The sequence below is a fragment of the Eubalaena glacialis genome, chromosome X (assembly GCF_028564815.1).
Source record: "Eubalaena glacialis isolate mEubGla1 chromosome X, mEubGla1.1.hap2.+ XY, whole genome shotgun sequence".
NCBI lineage: Eukaryota > Metazoa > Chordata > Mammalia > Artiodactyla > Balaenidae > Eubalaena > Eubalaena glacialis.
In genome coordinates, this window is record NC_083736.1 from 94,168,744 (window position 1) to 94,193,185 (window position 24,442).

Sequence of the window (24,442 nt, forward strand, 5' to 3'; positions counted from 1 at the left end):
TTAATTTAAAATACTTTATTGCTAAAAAATGCTAACCGCCATCTGAGCTTTCAGCGAGTTGTACTCTTTTTGCAATAATAACATCAAAGATCACTGATCACAGATCACCATAACAAATATAATGATAATGAAAAACTTTGAAATATTGTGAGAATTACCAAAATGTGACACAGAGACATGTAGTGAGCAAATGCTGTTGGAAAAATTGTACCAATAGACTTGACGCAGGGTTGCTACAAACCTTCAATTTGTAAAAAATGTAGTATCTGCGAAGTGCAATAAAGGGAAGCACAATAAAATGAGGTATGCCTTGTATATGTTCCATATGTTTTTTTGAATGAAACTTTTGTGATTGTTGAGTGTAGTTTTATACCAATTAGGGATTGAACTAATTGAGTCATATTTGCTAATCATGTTCAAATCTTCTATATTTCTGCTATTTTTATCTGCTTATTCTGTCAGCTACAAAAAAAGATATTTAAAAATCTCCCACTATGATTGGGCATCTCTATTATTTCTTATAGTTCTGTCCATTTTTTGCTTTATATACCACATCTTTTTTTTTTTCAGAGATGAAAGACAATTTATTACTCACATCAATAGCAGTAGCCAGAGTATCAGCATTTTTACACCAGTTCCTGGATCCCAATTCCCAGCTGGTGATATTAAGAGAGCCAGATGACACCAACACACGCAATGAGATGTGTCACAGAAGAACTCTGAGCTTAAAGAATCTGAGTCTTTTATCCTTACTAGCAAATCTTACCTTTGCTCATGAGGGAGACACTATCTCTATCTTCCAAGGCTGTTTGCTATACAACCTTGAAAAGATAGTTCAGAACAATGGGCAGTGAGTGCCTTACTCAGAATATGTGCAGGCACATGACAAAGCCATAGAGAATTGTCTCCCAACAGAGTGCAGCTTGAGAAGGATTTATTGCACCTAGCCTCGATCAGATGACCAATTAATGATTTCTGACACTGACCCTGGAGAAAGTACTTGCAACATTTATGCCACATATTGCATATCACATAATTAGTTACCGAAAAAGATATAAAACTATAAGAACTATAAGAGAGTTCAGTGGTAATATATAAAATAAGTATATATGAAATCATGATATATACCACATCTTCTAATCCTAAATTTTATCCTACTTGAGATTTGAATGGCTTCTTGAATATGTAGCTTGACATTTTGGAAAGTTTCAGAAAATTGTCAACCATTATTTCCTCAGATATTACTTCTGCCTCATTCATTCTCTCCTCTCTTCATTCTCTTCTCTTCCTGGATTTCAAGTATACATACGTTACTTGAAATCTTTCTGTATTCTCTGTTTCTTAGCCACTCAATTTTTTCATCCTTTTGTGACTCTGGCATTTTTTCTGGATAGTTTCTTCCAAGCTACCTTCCTGTTCAATAATTTTCTCTTCATCTATATGTACTCTGCTGTTAAATCCTTCCATTCAGTTCTTAATTGAGATTATTCTATTTTTCAGGTCTAGAATTTCTGTTTTATACTTTTTAATAGTTTCCATTTATCTGCAGAAATTCTCTATATTGTCCTTTATCTCCTTAAGCATAGTAAGCATATTTATTTTAAATCTATGTCTGATAACTCTAATATCTGAAGCCCTGATGTGTCTTTTTCTATTGTGTGTCATTTCTGATGAATTTTGTTAGTTTTGTCTTGTCTTCTTGTGTACTTGGTTGTTTTCTTTTGTGTGCTAGATATAGTATTTTACGAAACTTCAGAAATAATTTGAGGCCGATATTGTTTCTCTCTGAAGAGAATTTGTATTTGTCTCTGCAAGGCACCTAGAGGCATTAGCACTCTGGAATTACCTTAATCCAATTTCCAATGGTTGAGATTACTTAAAGTTAAACTGAAGCCCTTGTAAAAGCCTGTTTACATGACCATTTTTTTTTTAGATTCCACATATATGTGTTAGCATACGGTATTTGTTTTTCTCTTTCTGACTTACTTCACTCTGTATGACAGACCCTATGGTCATGAAGAACCTAGGGGCAAGACGGGAATAAAGACGCAGACCTACTAGAGAATGGACTTGAGGACACGGGGAGGGGGAAGGGTAAGCTGGGACAAAGTGAGAGAGTGGCATGGACATATATACACTACCAAACTTAAAATAGATAGCTAGTGGGAAGCAGCTGCATAGCACAGGGAGATCAGCTCGGTGCTTTGTGACCACCTGGAGGGGTGGGATGGGGGGGTGGGATGGGGGGGTGGGAGGGAAGGAGACGCAAGAGGGTAGAGATATGGGGATATATGTATATGTATAACTGATTCACTTTGTTATAAAGCAGAAACTAACACACCATTGTAAAGCAATTATACTCCAATAAAGATGTTAAAAAAAAAAAAGCCTGTCTACGTCTCCTTCACTCTGACTCTGAGGTGCAGCTCTTTCAGCATCACAATCCAAAGATTTTAGGGTTTACCAGGTATACCTCTTGGCAAGATTTGGATTCCAGTGTCTGTCTCCCTAGCCCCCCAAGGCTACCCAAAATTCTACATAGCCTCTCAGTAGTTCCCTCAATAACTGCATATGCGCCATTGGGAAAAGTGGCCGTAACATTAAGCTCAACTTCTCCCACTCCTATTCTGAACCAGGGATTCTTCACCATCTTGTTAGCCCTCTAGTGCCTTCAGGGAAATGAAAATCTATGTTTTGTCCAGCTTCTCCAGATCAGCAGGAGGATTGGTTTCATTTACTCATCTCCCATTTCCCTAACACGTTATTGAGGACTTTTGGTAAATTTTTGTAGAAGTATACCATATACACAGAATAGTGAACAAATCCTAAGTGTTCAGCTCAATAAATTTTCACAAAGTGAGTAAGGAACAAAACATGAACAGCACATTGGAAGCTTCCCCCATGTGCCCATCTAGTCAATAGTGCATCCCAAGGGTAACCACTATTCTGACTTCTAAAACCATGGATTAGTTTTGCGTGTTTTTTTTTAACTTTCTGTAAAGGAAGTCACACAGTATGTATTCTTTTGTATCTTTTTTATTTTAGCTAACATTGTGAGATTAATCCATACTGTTGCATATATAATATTCATTGCCATTTATGAATATACACCACATTTATGAATATACTGTATTTTATTTATCCATTCTACTGTTAATGGATATTTGAGTTGTTTCCGGTTGGGGATAATATGAACAGTGCTACTATGCATATTCTTATTCTTGTCTTTTGGTGAACATATGTATGCATTTGTGTTGTGCATAAGGTCATCAGCTGTGCATACTTTTAGTCTGAAGACAAAATTAAGATCTAGATCCTGGAGTGTGTGAACTCAGCAAGGTAAATGCTGCCTTGTGGGGGCCTGTCTGAGAAACCAGGTGGTCTTTACCAAGAGACAAATCTGTTCATCTCCATGTCCCATTGACCTTAGCAGTTGGCACTATACCTAGAATGTATTATGCCTTAAATATATGTCTCAGAAATAACCAGTGGTGACATTTTGGCAAACATCACTCCTGAAAACTCCTTATGCATATAAAAGCATGTACAAATCTTTATAAAAAGCCAGTATTTCCAAGAAAATGAGCAGAGGCAATAAATATCTAAATTATCTCTTGCTCTATGTCTTATTTCATGCAATGTGCTTTCTCATGGGTCCAAGAAAGATGATGGATATTAGCGGCTGAGTGGAGGGGAAGTGAAGAGATGGGCTGTTGCCCTATATTCTAAGAGAAGATAAAGAAATATAAACTGAAATAGTTGCTCCAGGAGAAGATAGGTTCCTTCCTTGGAAATTAGAGAAAGGCAAATTTCAACAAAATGGAAATGCCTTATCTTTTGGTCTCTAGGATTGGCAAAGAAAAAATGAGTGACAGGTCTGGTGTGCTGGGGGGGAAAGGAGAGAGGCGGGCATACTCTTGCATCACTACTGGTAGGAGAGAAACTTGGGGACCATGGCTCATTGGTGACGTATCTCAGGTGACCAAGAATTGTGGAGAGGTGGTCTTTTTGGTCCAGCCATCAGCTTCCTGTTGATATCAGGGAGATGTGTCTGTAGCCAAGTGAAGAAGGAAGAAACTGCTCTGATTGTGTGCAGGTTGGTGTGAGAGTGAGCATTGCCTGGGGAGTCTTGGGGTCGCGGTGGAGTTAGGTAGCAGAGACCTGACGGGGCAGAGTCAGCTTTCCCCACACCCTCAGACTATCCACCAGCTCATTTTAGTTCTCTAAATGGTGCATGAGGTCGGGGGGAGAGCTGATGCTGGGATCTGGGAGTGAGAGGTGGGGACCGTTTGACAGTCTTGAATCAGTAAAAGGTAGGAACTGTGGCCTAACACCCTGCACTAAATGTTCACAGACCTTTATCTGTTGGTTAGCTTGTCTGTCTGTAGGGGGCAGCACAACCCAAAGGAAAGGAAGAGGAAACCCATTACATACAGGATATTTAGTAGAAACTGAAGTGAGCAGTTCTTTCAAGGAAACGTGGGGCCTGGACCGGTCACAAGGTGGCGGTAGAGGCAAGCCCAAAACCAGAACCTGTTCTTTCACTATCCTGCCTTCAGAAAAGCATTACTTAACCCCAATCCTTTTTGGCTCTGGGGAAGCAGTGTTTATAGAGCAGAAATGACGGGTAGAACAGAAAAGTGGCCATTTGATGGGAGAAAGCGAGGTCAAGAGAGTGACTGGGGTGCAGAGGAATGGAAAAGGTGGGCATTTGTGGGGGAAGGATGGGGTGATGAAAGGGTCTGGAGGGCAGGGTAGGGGCTGTGCCTAAGACCTAAATGGGAGACATTTGAAAGCCAGATTTCTCACTCTGGAGAGAGGACACTTATGTGCCTGTACATCTACCAGTCTCCATTCTTTCTTCTGTGTCTACAAGTAGACATAAATCTAGGCAAAGGAAGAAGGAAATTGCTCCACACATTGTTATCTCTTGGAGATAGGGATGGGGAGGGAGGTTGGAGTCAGAATGCAGGGTCTAGAGGCAACTCAGGTACCTCTCCCAGCCTTTGCTCTCCTCTCCTCCTACTTGGGTGCTGGAAAAGTTAAATGCTGTACCTCTGAGGAAACAGTGGGAATGAGCTTAAGGGAGATAAATGCCAGAGGAGAAACGTTTGAAAGTTAAGACCCTAACTCAGGAAAGAGAGATATTGATACCCTTGTATCCTGAGTATTGACATGTATATCTATGGAAACTCATATGAAAGCTCTATGTATTTGCATTTCCCCTAGTTTCCTGTCAGATGGCAGTTAGTGCAATTTGTGTCCAGGAAAAGAACATCCAACAGTCTCCTACCTAGAACACTACAAATTAGATGGCTTTTAAAAGAGTGAGAACCTCCTGTGACTTGTCACAGATATAGAGTGTGCTCGAAATGCTGATTTAGTGAAAGCAGTTCTGGAGGTCAGGGCTAGAAGTTGCTACAGTGTTCATCCACTAATCAGAAGAGGATATAACCACAGTGAGAAACAACCGGAATTGTAGGGAACTTCATATGGATAAGGATGGGTAAGGGGTCTGGTCTTTACTCAAAGATCCAGGAAAAGCCAAGTCCTGGGGATGAGGCTGACATGAGACATGGGCAGTAAGAAGCTAGGGCCTCTCAAAGAGGAAATAGTCTGAACGAAGAAAAATCACTCTTTCACTAATGAAAATGAGGACTTTTTTTTAGTGATGCTTAAGATATTGAAAATTTCAGTTGTGTTCTTGGCCTCTCCAAGTGCCCTTCCATTCAGGGAAAAGTGTTGTTAGCTCAGCCCAGGGACACTGGTTTTTCATTTAGCCACGATATCAATAGTCATTTGGCCAGACTCTCCATTGCTGGAAACACGATCCCTATTCCCGACCCTGCTGTTGAGGCTTTCTGTGCCCCGGATAACTTGAATGCCAGTGTTGCAAATCAGGGCCAGATTAAGATGTACATCAACGAAGTGTGTCGGGAGACTGTGCCACTTTGCTGCAACTCATTTCTGCAGCAGGCCGGATTAAATTTGTTAATAATCATGACAGTTATTAATAACATGCTTGCCAAGTCCGTTTCAGGCTTGAAGTTTCCTTTGATACCAGAGGGAAGTGAATGTGCTGAGGGGCACGTTGTGAAACCCTTGATGGGTTTGTCTGAAAAGCCAGTCTTGGCGGGGGAGTTGCTGGGAGCCCAAATGTTGCTCTCCTTCCTGTCCCTCTTTATCAGGAACGCAAACAGACAGCTTCTCCCAGAAATCCCGGCCTCTTAAATGGCCCCCTCCAACGGGATGGGACTGATCCACCCCGAACCAAAACCCGATCAGTGAGCACACACTTGTGTTCTCAGTCAAAGACTCTGCAGCGGGTGCTATTGAAGATCCAGCCTTAGCCAATAGCCATATCTCTGGGTGAAAGTTACACTTGCTAAATCCAGGACCACTCTCTTGTTGGCCAGGCAGGGGTTCCCACAGAGCTCTGAGTAACCTCTTGGTTTTGCAGTCTGCAGGCAGTACGCATTGTAAATTGCTCCCTTGCAGCCTTCTTCCTGTGGTAAAGGGATCATTTCAGCTGTGTGGTGAAAGAACAACATTTTCTAGCCTGACGAGGGATGCCTTGCCTGTGGTGGTCTCCCTGTCTAAGCTGGACCATCTTGTGGAGACCAGACCCATGTGGGAGCTTGTGCCGAAAATGCATTGGTTGCTGCGTAGGTTGAATTCTTTTTCATTTACTCTCTTTTCTTCACGAGCCTAAGGATGGCAAACCTATTCAGCAAAACATGTACACTCCCCTTCTATGAGCTGTACTGACTCAGCCTCGTCCACCAAGTCTGCATTTTTATGTATCACCAATAAAGCTGTGTGCTTTAACTGGCAAAAACGAGACATGGTACTTGTCTTTGAGTTTATAGTCTGCGTGAAGAGGAAGCCCAAAATACACGGTCAGTGCTAACTAACTGGGGCATTTGCTCCTGAAAAATGTCCGCCTAGCAGTGCCCACAGGAGGCAGGGGAAGAGATGGGCTGCAGCGTTCAGGATAAGCTCCCAGAAGGGGCTGGGGGCGGGGCTGGGGCAGGGGAATGGGGTGGAGGGTGGAATTAAGAAGGACTGTTGGGAGGACTAAAGGAGACAGCACCTGTGAAGCAGGCAGCCCAGTGCCTGATGCAGAGGAATCCTTCCCTCGATGAGGGTGTCTTTCCTCGCCTGCTGGCCTAGAGAGGAAGGTCAGTATCCTTGAGGCTTTGCCTACACATCCTTGGGGGCCACAGGGCAACCCATCCCTGCACAATTTAGTGCACAGTTATAGCAGTAACAGTTGCTACTTGCTGAGTGCCTGCTTTGTGTTGTTCTCTCTCCTGAGAAGCAGCTGTGAAACCTACTTCCAGGCCCCCTCCCTTCCTTGGGATGCCAAGCTCAAATTCCTGGCTGAGTGAAAAGGCTTGGCCGTTGCTTCCTCTGGGGAACCTCCTTTCTGCCCTATCCCTGGTACTTCTGTGGGATCCAGGAAGGGGACAGTGGAGGCCTCCGTGAATCCCCGAAGGGGTGGGAGGGCAGATGCTGAGGGGCGTGGCATGGCCATGGCTGGTCCATCCATCAGGAGACATATTCATGCCCTCCATCCAAGCCCCTGGCACCCCTTGGAGGAAAGGAAGAAGGCAGCCCTGCACACTGAACCACTCCATGAATCTGGGCAACTCATTCCACCACCCCGTCCCAACATTTCCAGACCCCTCCCAGCAAGCCTCAGCCCCTGCATCACCAAAGCCAGGTTCCCTGCGTGTTTTTGATGTGTCGTGAAATGGTTCTCTTCCTCAAAGCGCTGGCTAACAGAGGGGACAAGAAGCTTCCTTTGGGCAGTGCTGCTTCTGAGCCCGGTGCCCTCTCCTGGTCTCCCTGGGATGTGACTCTGGGCCACTGCTCCCTGGGCATCAGCTGTGTACAAGTGCTCTGCCTTCTGACTGCCCTCCTCCATACAGAACATAGTTTTATTTCAAATTTTTAGTTTTTTTTCAATGTTTTCCTCCCTTCTCCTGGAGTTTGGGGGGCAGGTGGGTTGCCACTCTCCTGCTTGTACTCATCCACCCCACAGTTTGGGCTGACTAGTAGTCATGGGTGCCTGCCAGGGACTCTGCCCCTCCCCAGGCCCTGGTGCCTTGATTGGCCAGCATGTGACTGTGGTTGCTGCGACATCACACCCCCAGCAGTGTTCACCCCGCCGGGGCTTTGTTTGCTGGCTCTGGGGTCCTGTCTTGTTTTCAAAGAGCTGCTAACGTGGTCCCCCCTTTCTCCCAAGCCAGCCTCAGGTGGGCTGGGCAGTCTGTTTCCCACGCAGGATTGCCCTGCGGGCAGTCCCGCATCTACTCGTCCCAGTGGAGCCTGCTGGCCGATGGTGTCTTCAGCGACACCTTATTGCTCAGCCTCTGTAATCTCAGCCCAAAGGCAGAGCATTTCTCCTTCCTCCTGGCTCGGGGTCCCAAATTAACACGTGCTTCCCTCCCGCTCTGCACTCTGCCGAGTCCCCGTTTTGAGTCCTGCCACAGGCAGTAGGTCCACCATCTCCGAGGCAGGCATTTGGCGCTTTCAGGCCACAGCTGACTCCTGTCGCAGGGAGGGCCTCGGAGACCTTCTGCCCATCTCCTGAGCAATTCTGTCACAGGGCAGCCTGCCAGCATTGACGTGTCTCCACGGTGTGGTCTTGGCCCAAGTCAAGAGCCCCCTCTCCATTTGCTGGCACTGCCCTCCCGAAAACACTCCCTGCGTGTGGAAGCGCAGGGCTCTGGTCTGCCCTTCGTCCCTTTGTAGGTTGCTGTGCCAGGGCAGGAGCCCAGTTCCCAGTTCTGCCTACTACAGGGGTGCGGAGGGGCACTTCAGCGGGGGGTGTGGAGGGGGGGCGCGGGGGGCGGGGCGCATGCCTGCCAGTCAGGGCCTGATCAAGACATTCAGAGGCTTTCAGCACTGGAAAGACTAAGGTGCCTCCTCCCATGCTTAATTCAAAAATGAAACAGCAGGGGACCAGCAAGCACAAACTAACCCACCTGTTTTCTGCAACCAGATGAGTTTCTTGCCAGGTTTCCCCATGGCAAACATTAGACAAGGTCATCAAAGCTTGAGCTTGTCACACTCTGTGGGGAGGTGCCTGCCTTGATGGGGCCGCCCTAGCCGAAGCTGTCTCTTCGGTAAATCTGGAACTGCCTCCACAGACTGCCCCCCAGCTCCAGAAAGGGCCCTGGATTCCCTTCTTCTTCATCTCATTATCTTGTCTACACTTTGTGCCTGTAGGTACTGATTTCTGCACTAACTCCCAGGGCCCTCCCAGCCTGCTACCTCTCCTGGGAATTTTGTTATTTGACCCCCCACTGCACCCCTCCCTGCCATAAGTGCAGGCAAGGTTGCAGACATCCAGCTTCCCAGCTGGTACACCCAGTCTCACACACTGCATCCCCACGGGGGCCCTTAGTGCCACTCTCAGAGCAGTTTCAACCACAATCCCCTCACTTTGAAATGTCACCAGGGACAGGCACAGCCCTCACCAAGTCAGTCCCTACACTGGGCCACCACAGCACCTTTTGGCTAAGAGTTTGACAGCTGTGTGGAGCACTGGCCCCACCTCCTCCTAGAGGCCACCGGTTGGTCTAAGATGCGATGGGCACTGCAGCACAGTCCCGTGGGGCATCAGCCAGTCCCTTGTCTGTCCTCATGCTGCATGGATCACCTTACACTCTGTCACTTCCCCCTTCACTTTACTCACGACCTCCTCTTCCCCTGAAGGCTCATTTTCCCTTATTGCCTCTTGCTTTTGCGTGTGGCTTAGGACGGCCTTCCCCACTTCCCAATTACAAAAGGAGTCTCCTATATGGTTTCCTAATTCTTTCATACCTTTCCACTTAAAGGGTTGTCTCAGGGATATACTTGGAATTTCCTGACTCCTTTTCCAAATGGATAACCTGCTAACCCAGCACCACTTATCACTCCATTCCCACGGTATAATTGGTGCATTCTGGGACCTTCATGCACCCAGCTGAGCATCCCCTCTGTGGCTTCCTGCTGTGGAATTCCTCTTGGGGCACACCCCTTTCTCCCAGGAACCCCTCACTGACTCGGGGACCCTCTGCTCACTGGGTGGCCTGTGGCACGTGGGGTGCGTGTGTTGGCAGGGAGGGTGTGTTGGTGCCTGTGAGCAGGAGTCTGCCCCAGGTACCTTCTCAGGACGTGCTCTGGCCCACAGGAAACTTAGGAACCCCCCGCCCTGCCTGCTTTAGCACCAAGGGAAATGGGACTGTTTTCTTCCCTCACCAAAATTGCCTCATTTTTGTGAGAGAAAGCAAGTTTTTTTTCTGTATATAGACTTGCTCAAAAATTTACATGGTAGTCATTACCCACACTGGAAACATGGCTATTGTTACATGTTGAACTCACCATGGTTTCTCTCAACCTTTCCCTTTATTTTTCTTTTGTGTGGTATATTTGGTCAATCAGGAATTTACATTTTCTGTGTCTTTCAATATTTTCCTGTTAAACTTTTATTTTTTTATTTTACTTTGGATAGTCTTTGACGGCCCAAGGTTACTAGAAAACATTTGGCTATATTTCTTTCTAATACAGATAGTTTCCTTTTCAAAGTAAGTTCCTTTGTTAACCTGTTAGTGGTGTGTGTTTGTGTGCATGTGTGTGTGTACATTTGGTTTGAGGTAGACCTCGTACCTTAATTTTCTCTGAATGTGTAATTAATTACACTAATGTCATTTTTTGCAGAATCTGTTTTTAATGTTTTGATTGAAATGTGCTAAGTTGATGGATTAATTGGCAACTTTACAATTTTCCCATCTAGGCACATTTATTTTGATCCTTTTTGTCACTTAGTGAAGTTTTCTTCGTAATGATCTTTCACATTTCTTTTGGGGTCTATTTTTGTTGCTTTGTGAAGGGTCATGGTCTTTACCTCTCCTACAGTGCTATGCTACTTCAACTCTGCTGTCCCTATCCCATCTGCCAGCACACTGGACATATCTGTGGTTTCTGCTGCTTTGGAACAACAGTGAAAAGGGATGGTCAAGTGCCTCAGCATCATTACTCATAAAGAGGAGGGAAGGGGAAAAGACAAGGCATTAAGCCCTATTTTTCCACAAATGCTCTTTTCTTAGAACTCTCCCTGTAGTCCTTTCATTTCTTTCATTTTACTTTTATATTTTCTTCCTCCCTCTCCCCTGGCAGTGGAGGAGTAGTTCAAACAGGTTCTTCTGGTTTATCCAATCATGTTTCTTTAACCCTGGCAAGGTCTCCATTAAGTCTAGCCATCAGTATTCTATTGTTCTTTGTTCTTGGATATCTGAATATGGGATGATTTTGAAGGAAGGAAAGGTAGTTTGATGGCTCAAGTTATTTCCACAAATAAGCACTCCAAATAACCATGTCACACAACCCCCCTCAGAATAAATATTTGCATCTCACAAAGAGCAATTGTCAATGCATAACTATATATCCAGAATTCTGTATTTTTCATTATCCAGGCCTTTAAATTAAGTAGTAGGTGGATTTGGTGACTTTCTCAACTAGGGAGGGCCTGTGGAGGTAAGGGGAGTGATGGGGGATGTTCCCACCAGCTGCCTCTCTCAGCCTTTTCTACTCTGCCACTTGTGCTGCCCCATGTCAGACCCCACACTTTTCCAAACTTGTGCGTGGGGAAATGAGAAACTAATCCCAGTGCTCTGAGATCTTCCAATAACTCATCTGGTCATTACCAACACCCACCCCCCTGTAGGGTTTCAATCTAGGAATTGATTTGAGCCAGGAGACATGTGGTTGGCTGTTTTCCCTTCTTCTCCCGTCTCTCACTCCACAGTTCCTCTCTGATGGACACTTCCTTTAGGTTCCAAGTTCTCACTACCTATAGCTTGTGGTAGAGATCTATGGTCAGAGTCCTCCAAGCCTGATTTTTATATGTAATGAGAGTTTTGGGGATTTAGGAAAACTCTAAATCGATGGTTATGAGTTTTAAAAATTAGCTTTGAGGGCTTCCCTGGTGGCTCAGTGGTTGAGAATCTGCCTGCCGGTGCAGGGGACACGAGTTCGAGTCCTGGTCTGGGAAGATCCCACGTGCCGCGGAGCAGCTGGGCCCGTGAGCCACAACTACTGAGCCTGCGCGTCTGGAGCCTGTGCTCCGCAACAAGATAGGCCGCAATAGTGAGAGGCCCGCGCACCGCGATGAAGAGTGGCCCCTGCTTGCCGCAACTAGAGAAAGCCCTCGCACAGAAACGAAGACCCAACACAGCCATAAATAAATAAATAAACAAATACTTTAAAAAGAAAAATTAGCTTTGAGAACCCTAAGTTTCTTGATCCAGGTATAAGCAGTAGTTTGTTTCTCTTTGTGTGAGGTTATAATCCTAATTATTTAATCTTAATGATGAATGGGCTATACAACAACATTATTTACAGGGGGAGTTAGATATAGTTTGGTTAAATATTTTTTATAATATCATTCCTGTTACATGCTAATGAGACTGCGCCAGATCAGGATTAAGAATGGGCAGGGACACAGTTGGGCAGGTGGGCAACCAGGGCACTGCCCTGTATGTTTGTCTCACTCCTCAGGGAGCTAGAACAGAGAGAGATGTATGTGGAGTCAGGAAGCTCTACAAAGTATATATCAGGCATCTCACATAACATTATATCCACAAGGCTGGGCAAAGACAGGTCAACCAATTCTTTATATTCCATCTTAAATTTAAATTTAATTTGTTAAAAAAAATAAGTAGGAGCCTAATGGTTCAAAATTCAAAAAATAACAAAGGGTATACATTGTAAATGTTTCCCTCACCTCTGTGTTGCCACTACCCAGTTTTCCCCCACCAGAGACAATATTATCAATTTCTTGTGCATCTATATATAGAGAGAGGGAGGGAGTATATGGCAAAATATGTAATATATGTTTGTATATATATATTCACAGACACATAATAATCTTGTCAATCCTTTGATATCATTACATAAAAAATTGCTTTTTAGTTTATAGTTGAATAGTATTTTATTGTATAAATATGCCATAATTATTTAGTCAGTCCCTTATGTGTGGATATTTAGGGTTTTTCACCATTTTTCTTGATATTAGAAATAATGATTCAATGGTTATACATATTTACATATTATACATATTTCTTTTTCTTCCCCTCTCTTTCCTTTTTTCATCTACCCAATTTTAGTTGATTAAATTATATTTCTTAGTGTTTGTCTTTTTACTACTCAATATACTTGGACCCCTATTGCCAGATTTGTCTGCTTTAGATGTCATCGTTTGACCCCCAGGTACTAAGGATAAGAAAACCAACATATTTACATTACCTCTCACTTTCCTTTTCTTTCTTTCTCTCCCAATTGTTGCTAATTATATCATTTCTACTCCATCTGGGTTTATCACCATTACATTTGTTCTGTAACCATAATCACCACATTTGTTTTGGTCTTCGTCTTAAATTTGCATAGATTTGACACTAATTGCTAGACTTTTGCTAAGGTTTCTTCCTTTCCTGTCACTTTTGCCTTCATCTCTGTGATTGTTAAATTTCTTCTACATTTTCCCTGAGGCCTGACAGCTCACATTTCAGCTCATTCTTGTCTTACCATCCTTTTCTTGAGCTCTTGCTTAATTGCTTCATTAAAACTTTCTAATTCATGGTGAAATATCTGGTGACAATTTTCACCTACTATTTTTCAGATGAGTTTTCTTTATCTGTCATGCATTTTTCAGGTCCCTTTTCTTCTTTTTTCCCCTGCATTACCTCTGTTTACCTCTTGTGTCAGTTCCATTTTGATTCCCCATCTTTGAGGGATATCAGGTTTTATTGAACAAGTTTTTTTGCAGAATGTTCATCTAGGACAAGGGCCAGGATTGTCTGATACCAAGAATTTTTTTATGGCTCAAGTCATTAGAGAGAGGTAGCTGTGAGGCTGCTAAAAGTGCAGTCTTTCTTCTCTCCTGCTGCTCGAGGCCACACTCATCTCTAATGCTTTTTGGCGACAGATTATTTCCCGCAAATATGACCTTTGTGACTCCTTATTTGGCCCAATCTCTCTTTCCTTCTTATTATGGATCTTCTGCTCCATGGTGGCTCCAGCTGTCAAGTTGTGCATGCTTCTTATCTTTAAGAAATACACAAATTTGTTAAGAGGGTAGATCTCATGTTAAGTGTTCTTACCATAATGAGAAAGAAAGAAAGGAATAAAGAAGAAAGGAAGGAAGGAAGGAAGGAAGGGAGGAAGAAACAGTCTTTTTCTTTTCTGGAATTCATTGTTGTCTTGTGGCTTACTTGAGAAAGTAGAATCACAGCTAGAGAGTTTCTGGAAAATTAACTGAACAGACTGTAAAGCATAAAACTAATTTACAATTCATGGAGATGTTCTCTGTGAAGGAGTTAGAGCCCAGCATACTGCGAGCCTTAGTTTAGACAGAGCCTCTAGTCAGGCCCAGAAAGACAAATAACTCCATGTTCTCTGCCAGCCTTCCTGAGCATTCTTACTACATGACACAGGGGGAAAAGTAACACACAACAAAGTTTCTTCCTGTCCCAGTAACTGAGCTTGTGCCAATTAAGAGAAAATTGGGTGACACGAAGATGCTTAAATCACATCTCATTGCATCTTTAGTTGAAGTGGCTTTTCATGATTAATTTTCTTAGCATTCATCACACTCCATTGTATTTTCCATTTTCTTTGCCTGTATTCCCCACTAGATGATAAGTTCTATAAACCCAAGAATGGTACCTGTTTTGTTTACTATTGAATCTCCATCTGCCCTGCACATAATTAGTGCTCAGTGTCTACTCAATTTGATTGTCTAGCATTCAAGCTGCAGTTTTGGCTCTGGACAGGAATTTGTGCTTATCTAGATATTTTTGAGAAATATCTTCAATAAATGTGCATTATGTTTGCAAAGAGAAATTTGTTTTAAAGGTATGTTAAACAATATTTACAATATGGCCCTAATTAATTTTAAAGATGCAGGTACTTGAAAAAGACAAGAACGTTACACTCTCTGTATCTTGAGGTCCTGTTCTCAAGTCTCTTCTCTTTCCAGGAATCTCATCCATTGCCATGGCTTCAGTTATCACCTGTATGTTAATGACTCACAAGTCTATATATCCAGAGTCCAGGATTAATTTATTTGATGCCTACAGATTTCATATCCCACAGATATTTCAACTTCAACAAATTCGAAATTGGAGTCATCATTCCCCAGTCCCACACCAAAACTGTTTCCCTTCCTGTCTTCCCTGTCTTGGTGAGCACAATCACCATCCACTCAGTTGCACCTGCCAGAAACCTAGTCATTACTGACTCCTTCCTTCTCTCTCATCCCATATTGCTAGCCTATCTCAAAATCCCTTTTATTCCACTTATTTAATATTTTTTACAAATGTTAATATTATCAGAACAATACATACATAATAGCAAAGCAATTAGTACAGAGTTTATGATGAAAATGAGTCATTTCCCCTCCTGCTCTTCCCTAGACTCAGGACCACTCTCTAGAGTCCAGAGGCAACTTTTCTTCACTTATCTGATGTTAGCTTCTTCTGATGCAGTGTTTCTCAACCAGGGGTGATTTTGCTTCCAGAGTACATTTGTCAGTGTCTGGAGACATTTTTGGTTGTCACAACAGAGGACAGGTGTGCTACTGGCATCTTGTGGGTAGATGCCAGGGATCCTCCAGTGCACAAGGCAGCCCCCAGCCCAAAATGTTGATAGTGCCAAGACTGAGAACTGTTCTTGTGGTCATCTTCAAAATGCCAAAAATATACTTGTACTCTAATGAACTTCTGATATGTAAATAGGACACTTAGCTCATTAATCTTACAGCCCTTCCTTCCTTTCTCTTATTCTTGATGTTTGTAGTGTTATTATTATTTTAGTTTAATCATACAGTCAACAATTATTTATTGAACACCACTGTGTGCCAAGCACTATTCAAAGCATTTAGAATTCGGTAGTGAGCAAGACAGACATAGCCTTTATTAAGCTTGCTTTCTTATGGAGGAAGTAGGCCATAAAATCAATTAAACTAAATAAAGTAGCTAAATTTAACTTTAAATTATATACATAGACCTTTATTTTGTTTCATAAACTTCCAGCAGGACTTGTTCACTTCTCACTTTATAAAATGAGGATATCAGCTCTGCTGTCTTTTCTTCTGTCTTTTATCATCTTCTTCTACATCCCACATTCTGTCAGCTATATTTTATTGTCTCATGCCTACTTAAAATTTCCTCCCCACAGGTGATATGTGAATCATTTTCTAAAACTATACAAAATAGATTCACATGTTAGGAGACTACTTCAGCTCAGCAATGAACAGCATTTATATAGTCATAATCATCTAAATACTGTTCACGAAACATTAAGGAAAGAAATTGAAGATGATACAAAGAAATGGAAAAATATTCTGTGTTCTTAGATTGGAAGAATTAATATTGTTAAAATGGCCATACTACCTAAAGCAATCTACAGATTTAATGCAATCCCTATCAAAATACCTAGGACATTTTTCACAGAACTAGAACAAATAACCCTAAAATTCATATGGAACCACAAAAGACCCTGAATTGCCAAAGCAAGCTTGAGAAAAAAAAACAAAACTGGAGGTAGCACCCTTCCAGACTTCAGACTATTCAACAAAGCCACAGTATCAAAACAGCATGATACTGGCACAAAACAGACACATAGAGTAATGGAAGAGAATAAAGAGCCCAGAAATAAACCCACACACCTGTGGTCAATTAATCTATGACAAAGGAGGCAAGAATATACAATGGAGAAAAGACAACCTCTTCAATAAGTGGTGCTGGGAATATTGGACAGCTACATGTAAAACAATGAATTAGAACATTCCCTCATACCACATACAAAAACAAATTCAAAATGGATTGAAGACCTAAATGTAAGACCTGAAACCTTAAAACTCCTAGAAGAAAACATAGGCAGAACATTCTTTGACATAAATCACAGCAATATATTTTTGGATCTGTTTTTTTAAGGCAAAAGAAATAAAACAAAAATAAACAAATGGGACCTCACTAAACTTAAAAGTTTTTGCACAGCAAAGGAAACCATTGACAAAATGAAAAGACAGTTACAGAATGGGAGAAAATATTTGCAAATGATAACAGACAAGGTGTTAATATCCAAAGTATATAAATAGCTTATACAACTCAATATCAAAAAACCAAACAACACAATCAAAAAATGGGCAGAAGACCTGAATAGACATTTTTCCAAAGAAGACATACAGTTGGCTAACAGGCACATAAAAAGATTCTCAACATGGCTAGTTATTAGAGGAATGCAAATCAAAACGAGTTACCACCTCACACCTGTCAGAATGGCTATCATCAAAAAGTCTACAAATAACACATGTTGGAGAGGATGTGAAGAAAAGGAAACCCTTGTACACTGTTGGTAGGAATGTAAATTGGTACAGCCACTATGGGAAACAGTATGGAGGTTCCTAAAAAAATTAAAAATAGAACTACCATATGATCCAGCAATTCCACTCCTAGGTATATACCTGGGAAAAATGAAAAAACTAATTCAAAAAGATACATGCACCCCAATGTTCATAGCAGCACTATTTACAATAACCAAGACAAAGAAGCAACCCAAGTGTTCTTCAACAGACAAATGGATAAAGAAGATGTGAGATATATATATGAATATTACCCATTAAAAAAGAATGAAATTCTGCCATTTGCAGCAATGTGGATAGACTTAGAGAATATTATGCTCAGTGAAATGTCAGACAGAGAAAGACAAATACTGTATGATATCACTTATATGTGGAATCTAAAAAATAATCCAATATAGCAAAACAGAAACAGACTCACAGATACAGAAAACAAACTAGTGGTTACCAGAGGGGAGAGAGAAGGGGGGAGGGGCAAGTTAGGGGTATGGGATTAAGAGATACAAACTACTATGTATAAAATAGATAAGCAACAAGGATATATTGTATAGCACAGGGAATTATAGCCATTATCTTGTAATAACTTTTAATCTGTAAAAGTACTGAATCAGTATGCTGTACACCTGAAACTAATATAATATTGTTAATCAACTATACTTCAATAAAAAGTATATACTGTTTATCGATTTTCAATGCATAGAGTTGAAGGCAGAAAGCTTTAATGGAAGACTTGGTTGTTATAGAACATAATGTAAAAGTTAACTGGAACTCACGATAGAGATAGATAGATAGATAGATAGATAGATAGATAGATAGATAGATAGATAGATATAGAGAAATAGACATATGGCTATGTAAAGCAAAAAAACTAGGAACATTTTCTCCATTAGAAGGGTAAGTTCCCCTTGCTTTCAAGACCCCATGAAGACACCCTTTTGATGATGATACCACCTGACTCCCTCAGGTGCCTTCACATGTTCAACGTAGGTCTTTCTTGGGATGCAGAAGGGTTGCCTTTATATCTATTTGGTCACTTCAGACTGTTCTGGGAGCCATGTAGCCATGGTCCACTCATGCACTGTCGTCTGGTATGGTAGAACTACGTGTAAGTTATAAATCAATTTTATCAGTGTATGGATGTAACTTATCCTGAGAATATTTACTTAGTAACTTAGGAGCTCATTCAAGCCTGCACCATCCTAGGTGACATGGCCGGATCCCACAGACACCTAAGATTAGCTTTTGCTTCAATCTGGTCCACTATAGTCACTTAGAAATGTTCTGGAATCCGAGGTCAAGGCTCTTGACTTGAGTCACTTAAAGGATACTGTTGTTAGATTCAAGACTAAATAGATTCTTTTTCCTTATACTCCTTCAAATGCTGAACTCACTCTTTATCTTAATTTGCTGCATATTTGAAGCAAGTACACACTTTGCACTTTGTTTTTTTTTTTTAAGTCTGTTGTTGATTGCTGCCTAACAAAGCACTCCAAAATTCAGTAGCTTAAAAAAGCCATTTTATTTGCTCATTATTTTGCGTATCAGGAATTTGCACTGGTTGGTTCTTCTGCTAGTCTTGCCTGAGGTCATTTATGTGACTGGAGTCAGCTGGCAAATCAGTTGGGGGCTGATTTTCCTCTGACTAAGGTTGGCAGATGTAACAAATAAAAATACAGGATGCCCAGTTAAATTTGAATTCCAGTTAAATAATTAATAATTGTTTTAGTATAAGTATGCCCCATGCAATATTTGGGACATACTTATACTGAAAAATGTTTTATGTTCATCTGAAATTCAAATTTAACTGGGAGTCCTGTATTTTATCTGGCAGCTCTTCCTAGGAGTCCTCAGAACAGTTCATGTCTGTTCTACATGGTCTCATCCTCTAGCGGGCTAGTCTGCTTAGCACATGGTGGTTTCAGAGCAGGAAGAGTGTAATGCCCACTGAAAATGCACTGTTCAAGCCTCTTCATGGATCATGTTTTCTAATGTTCAAACTGGTCAAAGCAAATCACATGCCAGGCCCAGATTCAGTGTGGCAGGGGATTATACAATGGTATGGTAACAAGGAGGCATGGTCCATTGGGGGCTATTACTGTAATATTTTCTTAGAGGTCCTTCTAATTGTTTTTCTTCCCTTATTTGCCTGTATCATACCCTCTAGTTCTTCTAACCTCTCAATTGATTTTAACAAGTCCCCTTTTGTTCACCTACTACCCCAAATCTTCTGTCTTCTTGCTCCACTTTGGTCTGATAAACCAGGGACTGTTATTTAGCTGTCATCTTAAAACTAACCTTTATTGCTTTCCCAAATTGTGATCACCATTTCCTTGATTCCATATTTACCTTTGACTTGATTACTACCTTCTTTTCTTGAAATCCATGTTCAAATAATTTCCTAAGAGAAGGTCCACAAGAGGAAAAATTTGTGTACTTTCAGTCCTGAAAACATCTGTATGGTCATCACATACCTATTTGATATGTGGGTATGTCTGTTTAGAAATAGAATACTAGAGAAAAGCATATTTTCTAAGAATCTGAAGGCATTTATACATTATCATATCATATCCAGTATTATGAATAACATGTCTGATGCCAGTTCTGCTTTGCAGATGACTTTATTCCTACCGTCGAGAAATTTTAGGGTCTCCTTTTAATCCTTATTATTCTAAAATTTCTTGGCGATATGTCTAGATGAGGGTTTTTTAATTCATTGTATTGGACACAAAATGCAGGTTTCTTTTTAATTAAAAAAAGAAAAATACAGAGAAAAATAATGAAGATCTACATATAAATCATTCATAATTAACAACAAACATTAACACTTTGTTGTATTTGTTTATAATTTCTTTATTAATAGACAAAATTAAACTACAAAATTGTTAGGGTCACATTTTCCTCAATCTCTTCCCAGAAGCAAGTGATATTGTAAAATTGGTGTGCATCTTTCAGTACCCATTTTTAATTTTGTATCCAAAATAATATATAGTATTGTTTTATAATCTTAAAATTATATAAATGGCATTATATTGTATCTTTCTACAAATTGCTTATTTCACTCAACATTAGGTTTCTGAGAATTGTCTAGAATGATCTGTAGAGACCTAGTTCACCTATTTTTACTGCTTTATAAATTCTATTATATAGATAGATGACATATTATATTATTCAAAAATCTACAGCAAATATCAACCTTACTGCTGAAACATCAGCCATTAAAATCAGAAACATGACAAGTATGCACTGTATCATCAATACTGTTGCTCTGGAGGTCCTTGACAGTGCAATGAGATAAGAAAAAGAAACAAGCTATAAAATATTGAATAAGAGGAGATAAAACTGTCATAATCTGTAAACTATGTTTGTCTAGTTAAAAAGTCAGAAAGAAAAAAGAGGCAAAATAATAAATATAATAAGAGAGTTCACCAAAGGAGCCTGACTGTAGAAACAATGTTACATCAAGAGCTTTTATACAAACAAGCAAAAATCATTTCCCATAATACTTACTTTTGATGGAAAAAATATATATATAAGTACAAAATTCAAAAGGCACAAAAGACAGAAAAATAAAAATGAGTCTTTTACTGACTTTTTCCCATACAAACCCAATATATCCACAAGGAGGCAAAAAGTGTTATGCCTTTAATTGTGTATCACTACACAATTTTATATGATGATTTAAAAGAAGATAATTTTTACTAAAATAGAAAATTTTAAATCATACATGAAAGAATATATTATATAAAATGTTTATAATATTATACACAACACAGTGTGCTCCAACTTGCTTTCTCTCACAAAAATGAGGCAATTTTGGTGAGGGAAGAAAACAGTCCCATTTCCCTTGGTGCTAAAGCAGGCAGGGCGGGGGGTTCCTAAGTTTCCTGTGGGCCAGAGCACGTCCTGAGAAGGTACCTGGGGCAGACTCCTGCTCACAGGCACCAACACACCCTCCCTGCCAACACACGCACCCCACGTGCCACAGGCCACCCAGTGAGCAGAGGGTCCCCGAGTCAGTGAGGGGTTCCTGGGAGAAAGGGGTGTGCCCCAAGAGGAATTCCACAGCAGGAAGCCACAGAGGGGATGCTCAGCTGGGTGCATGAAGGTCCCAGAATGCACCAATTATACCGTGGGAATGGAGTGATAAGTGGTGCTGGGTTAGCAGGTTATCCATTTGGAAAAGGAGTCAGGAAATTCCAAGTATATCCCTGAGACAACCCTTTAAGTGGAAAGGTATGAAAGAATTAGGAAACCATATAGGAGACTCCTTTTGTAATTGGGAAGTGGGGAAGGCCGTCCTAAGCCACACGCAAAAGCAAGAGGCAATAAGGGAAAATGAGCCTTCAGGGGAAGAGGAGGTCGTGAGTAAAGTGAAGGGGGAAGTGACAGAGTGTAAGGTGATCCATGCAGCATGAGGACAGACAAGGGACTGGCTGATGCCCCACGGGACTGTGCTGCAGTGCCCATCGCATCTTAGACCAACCGGTGGCCTCTAGGAGGAGGTGGGGCCAGTGCTCCACACAGCTGTCAAACTCTTAGCCAAAAGGTGCTGTGGTGGCCCAGTGTAGGGACTGACTTGGTGAGGGCTGTGCCTGTCCCTGGTGACATTTCAAAGTGAGGGGATTGTGGTTGAAACTGCTCTGAGAGTGGCACTAAGGGCCCCCGTGGGGATGCAGTGTGTGAGACTGGGTGTACCAGCTGGGAAGCTGGATGTCTGCAACCTTGCCTGCACTTATGGCAGGGAGGGGTGCAGTGGGGGGTCAAATAACAAAATTCCCAGGAGAGGTAGCAGGCTGGGAGGGCCCTGGGAGTTAGTGCAGAAATCAGTACCTACAGGCACAAAGTGTAGACAAGATAATGAGATGAAGAAGAAGGGAATCCAGGGCCCTTTCTGGAGCTGGAGGGCAGTCTGTGGAGGCAGTTCCAGATTTACCGAAGAGACAGCTTCGGCTAGGGCGGCCCCATCAAGGCAGGCACCTCCCCACAGAGTGTGACAAGCTCAAGCTTTGATGACCTTGTCTAATGTTTGCCATGGGGAAACCTGGCAAGAAACTCATCTGGTTGCAGAAGACAGGTGGGTTAGTTTGTGCTTGGTGGTCCCCTGCTGTTTCATTCTTGAATTAAGCATGGGAGGAGGCACCTTAGTCTTTCCAGTGCTGAAAGCCTCTGAATGTCTTGATCAGGCCCTGACTGGCAGGCATGCGCCCCGCCCCCGGCGCCCCCCCCTCCACGCCCCCCGCTGAAGTGCCCCTCCGCACCCCCGTAGTAGGCAGAACTGGGAACTGGGCTCCTGCCCTGGCACAGCAACCTACAAAGGGACGAAGGGCAGACCAGAGCCCTGCGCTTCCACACGCAGGGAGTGTTTTCGGGAGGGCAGTGCCAGCAAATGGAGAGGGGGCTCTTGACTTGGGCCAAGACCACACCGTGGAGACACGTCAATGCTGGCAGGCTGCCCTGTGACAGAATTGCTCAGGAGATGGGCAGAAGGTCTCCGAGGCCCTCCCTGCGACAGGAGTCAGCTGTGGCCTGAAAGCGCCAAATGCCTGCCTCGGAGATGGTGGACCTACTGCCTGTGGCAGGACTCAAAACGGGGACTCGGCAGAGTGCAGAGCGGGAGGGAAGCACGTGTTAATTTGGGACCCCGAGCCAGGAGGAAGGAGAAATGCTCTGCCTTTGGGCTGAGATTACAGAGGCTGAGCAATAAGGTGTCGCTGAAGACACCATCGGCCAGCAGGCTCCACTGGGACGAGTAGATGCGGGACTGCCCGCAGGGCAATCCTGCGTGGGAAACAGACTGCCCAGCCCACCTGAGGCTGGCTTGGGAGAAAGGGGGGACCACGTTAGCAGCTCTTTGAAAACAAGACAGGACCCCAGAGCCAGCAAACAAAGCCCCGGCGGGGTGAACACTGCTGGGGGTGTGATGTCGCAGCAACCACAGTCACATGCTGGCCAATCAAGGCACCAGGGCCTGGGGAGGGGCAGAGTCCCTGGCAGGCACCCATGACTACTAGTCAGCCCAAACTGTGGGGTGGATGAGTACAAGCAGGAGAGTGGCAACCCACCTGCCCCCCAAACTCCAGGAGAAGGGAGGAAAACATTGAAAAAAAACTAAAAATTTGAAATAAAACTATGTTCTGTATGGAGGAGGGCAGTCAGAAGGCAGAGCACTTGTACACAGCTGATGCCCAGGGAGCAGTGGCCCAGAGTCACATCCCAGGGAGACCAGGAGAGGGCACCGGGCTCAGAAGCAGCACTGCCCAAAGGAAGCTTCTTGTCCCCTCTGTTAGCCAGCGCTTTGAGGAAGAGAACCATTTCACGACACATCAAAAACACGCAGGGAACCTGGCTTTGGTGATGCAGGGGCTGAGGCTTGCTGGGAGGGGTCTGGAAATGTTGGGACGGGGTGGTGGAATGAGTTGCCCAGATTCATGGAGTGGTTCAGTGTGCAGGGCTGCCTTCTTCCTTTCCTCCAAGGGGTGCCAGGGGCTTGGATGGAGGGCATGAATATGTCTCCTGATGGATGGACCAGCCATGGCCATGCCACGCCCCTCAGCATCTGCCCTCCCACCCCTTCGGGGATTCACGGAGGCCTCCACTGTCCCCTTCCTGGATCCCACAGAAGTACCAGGGATAGGGCAGAAAGGAGGTTCCCCAGAGGAAGCAACGGCCAAGCCTTTTCACTCAGCCAGGAATTTGAGCTTGGCATCCCAAGGAAGGGAGGGGGCCTGGAAGTAGGTTTCACAGCTGCTTCTCAGGAGAGAGAACAACACAAAGCAGGCACTCAGCAAGTAGCAACTGTTACTGCTATAACTGTGCACTAAATTGTGCAGGGATGGGTTGCCCTGTGGCCCCCAAGGATGTGTAGGCAAAGCCTCAAGGATACTGACCTTCCTCTCTAGGCCAGCAGGCGAGGAAAGACACCCTCATCGAGGGAAGGATTCCTCTGCATCAGGCACTGGGCTGCCTGCTTCACAGGTGCTGTCTCCTTTAGTCCTCCCAACAGTCCTTCTTAATTCCACCCTCCACCCCATT

At 43.0% G+C, this 24,442-nt stretch overlaps 1 protein-coding gene across 1 annotated transcript; it reads left to right on the forward strand.

The window, feature by feature from the left end:
- The first annotated feature begins 5,575 nt into the window (after positions 1-5,575).
- On the forward strand, positions 5,576-6,838 carry LOC133081850 (protein ARMCX6-like). The gene is made up of 2 exons (XM_061178179.1): positions 5,576-5,582; positions 5,681-6,838. The coding sequence occupies exons 1-2, from the start codon at positions 5,576-5,578 to the stop codon at positions 6,229-6,231; spliced, it is 558 nt and encodes a 185-aa protein (XP_061034162.1). The 3' UTR covers positions 6,232-6,838.
- The last annotated feature ends 17,604 nt before the right edge of the window (positions 6,839-24,442 follow it).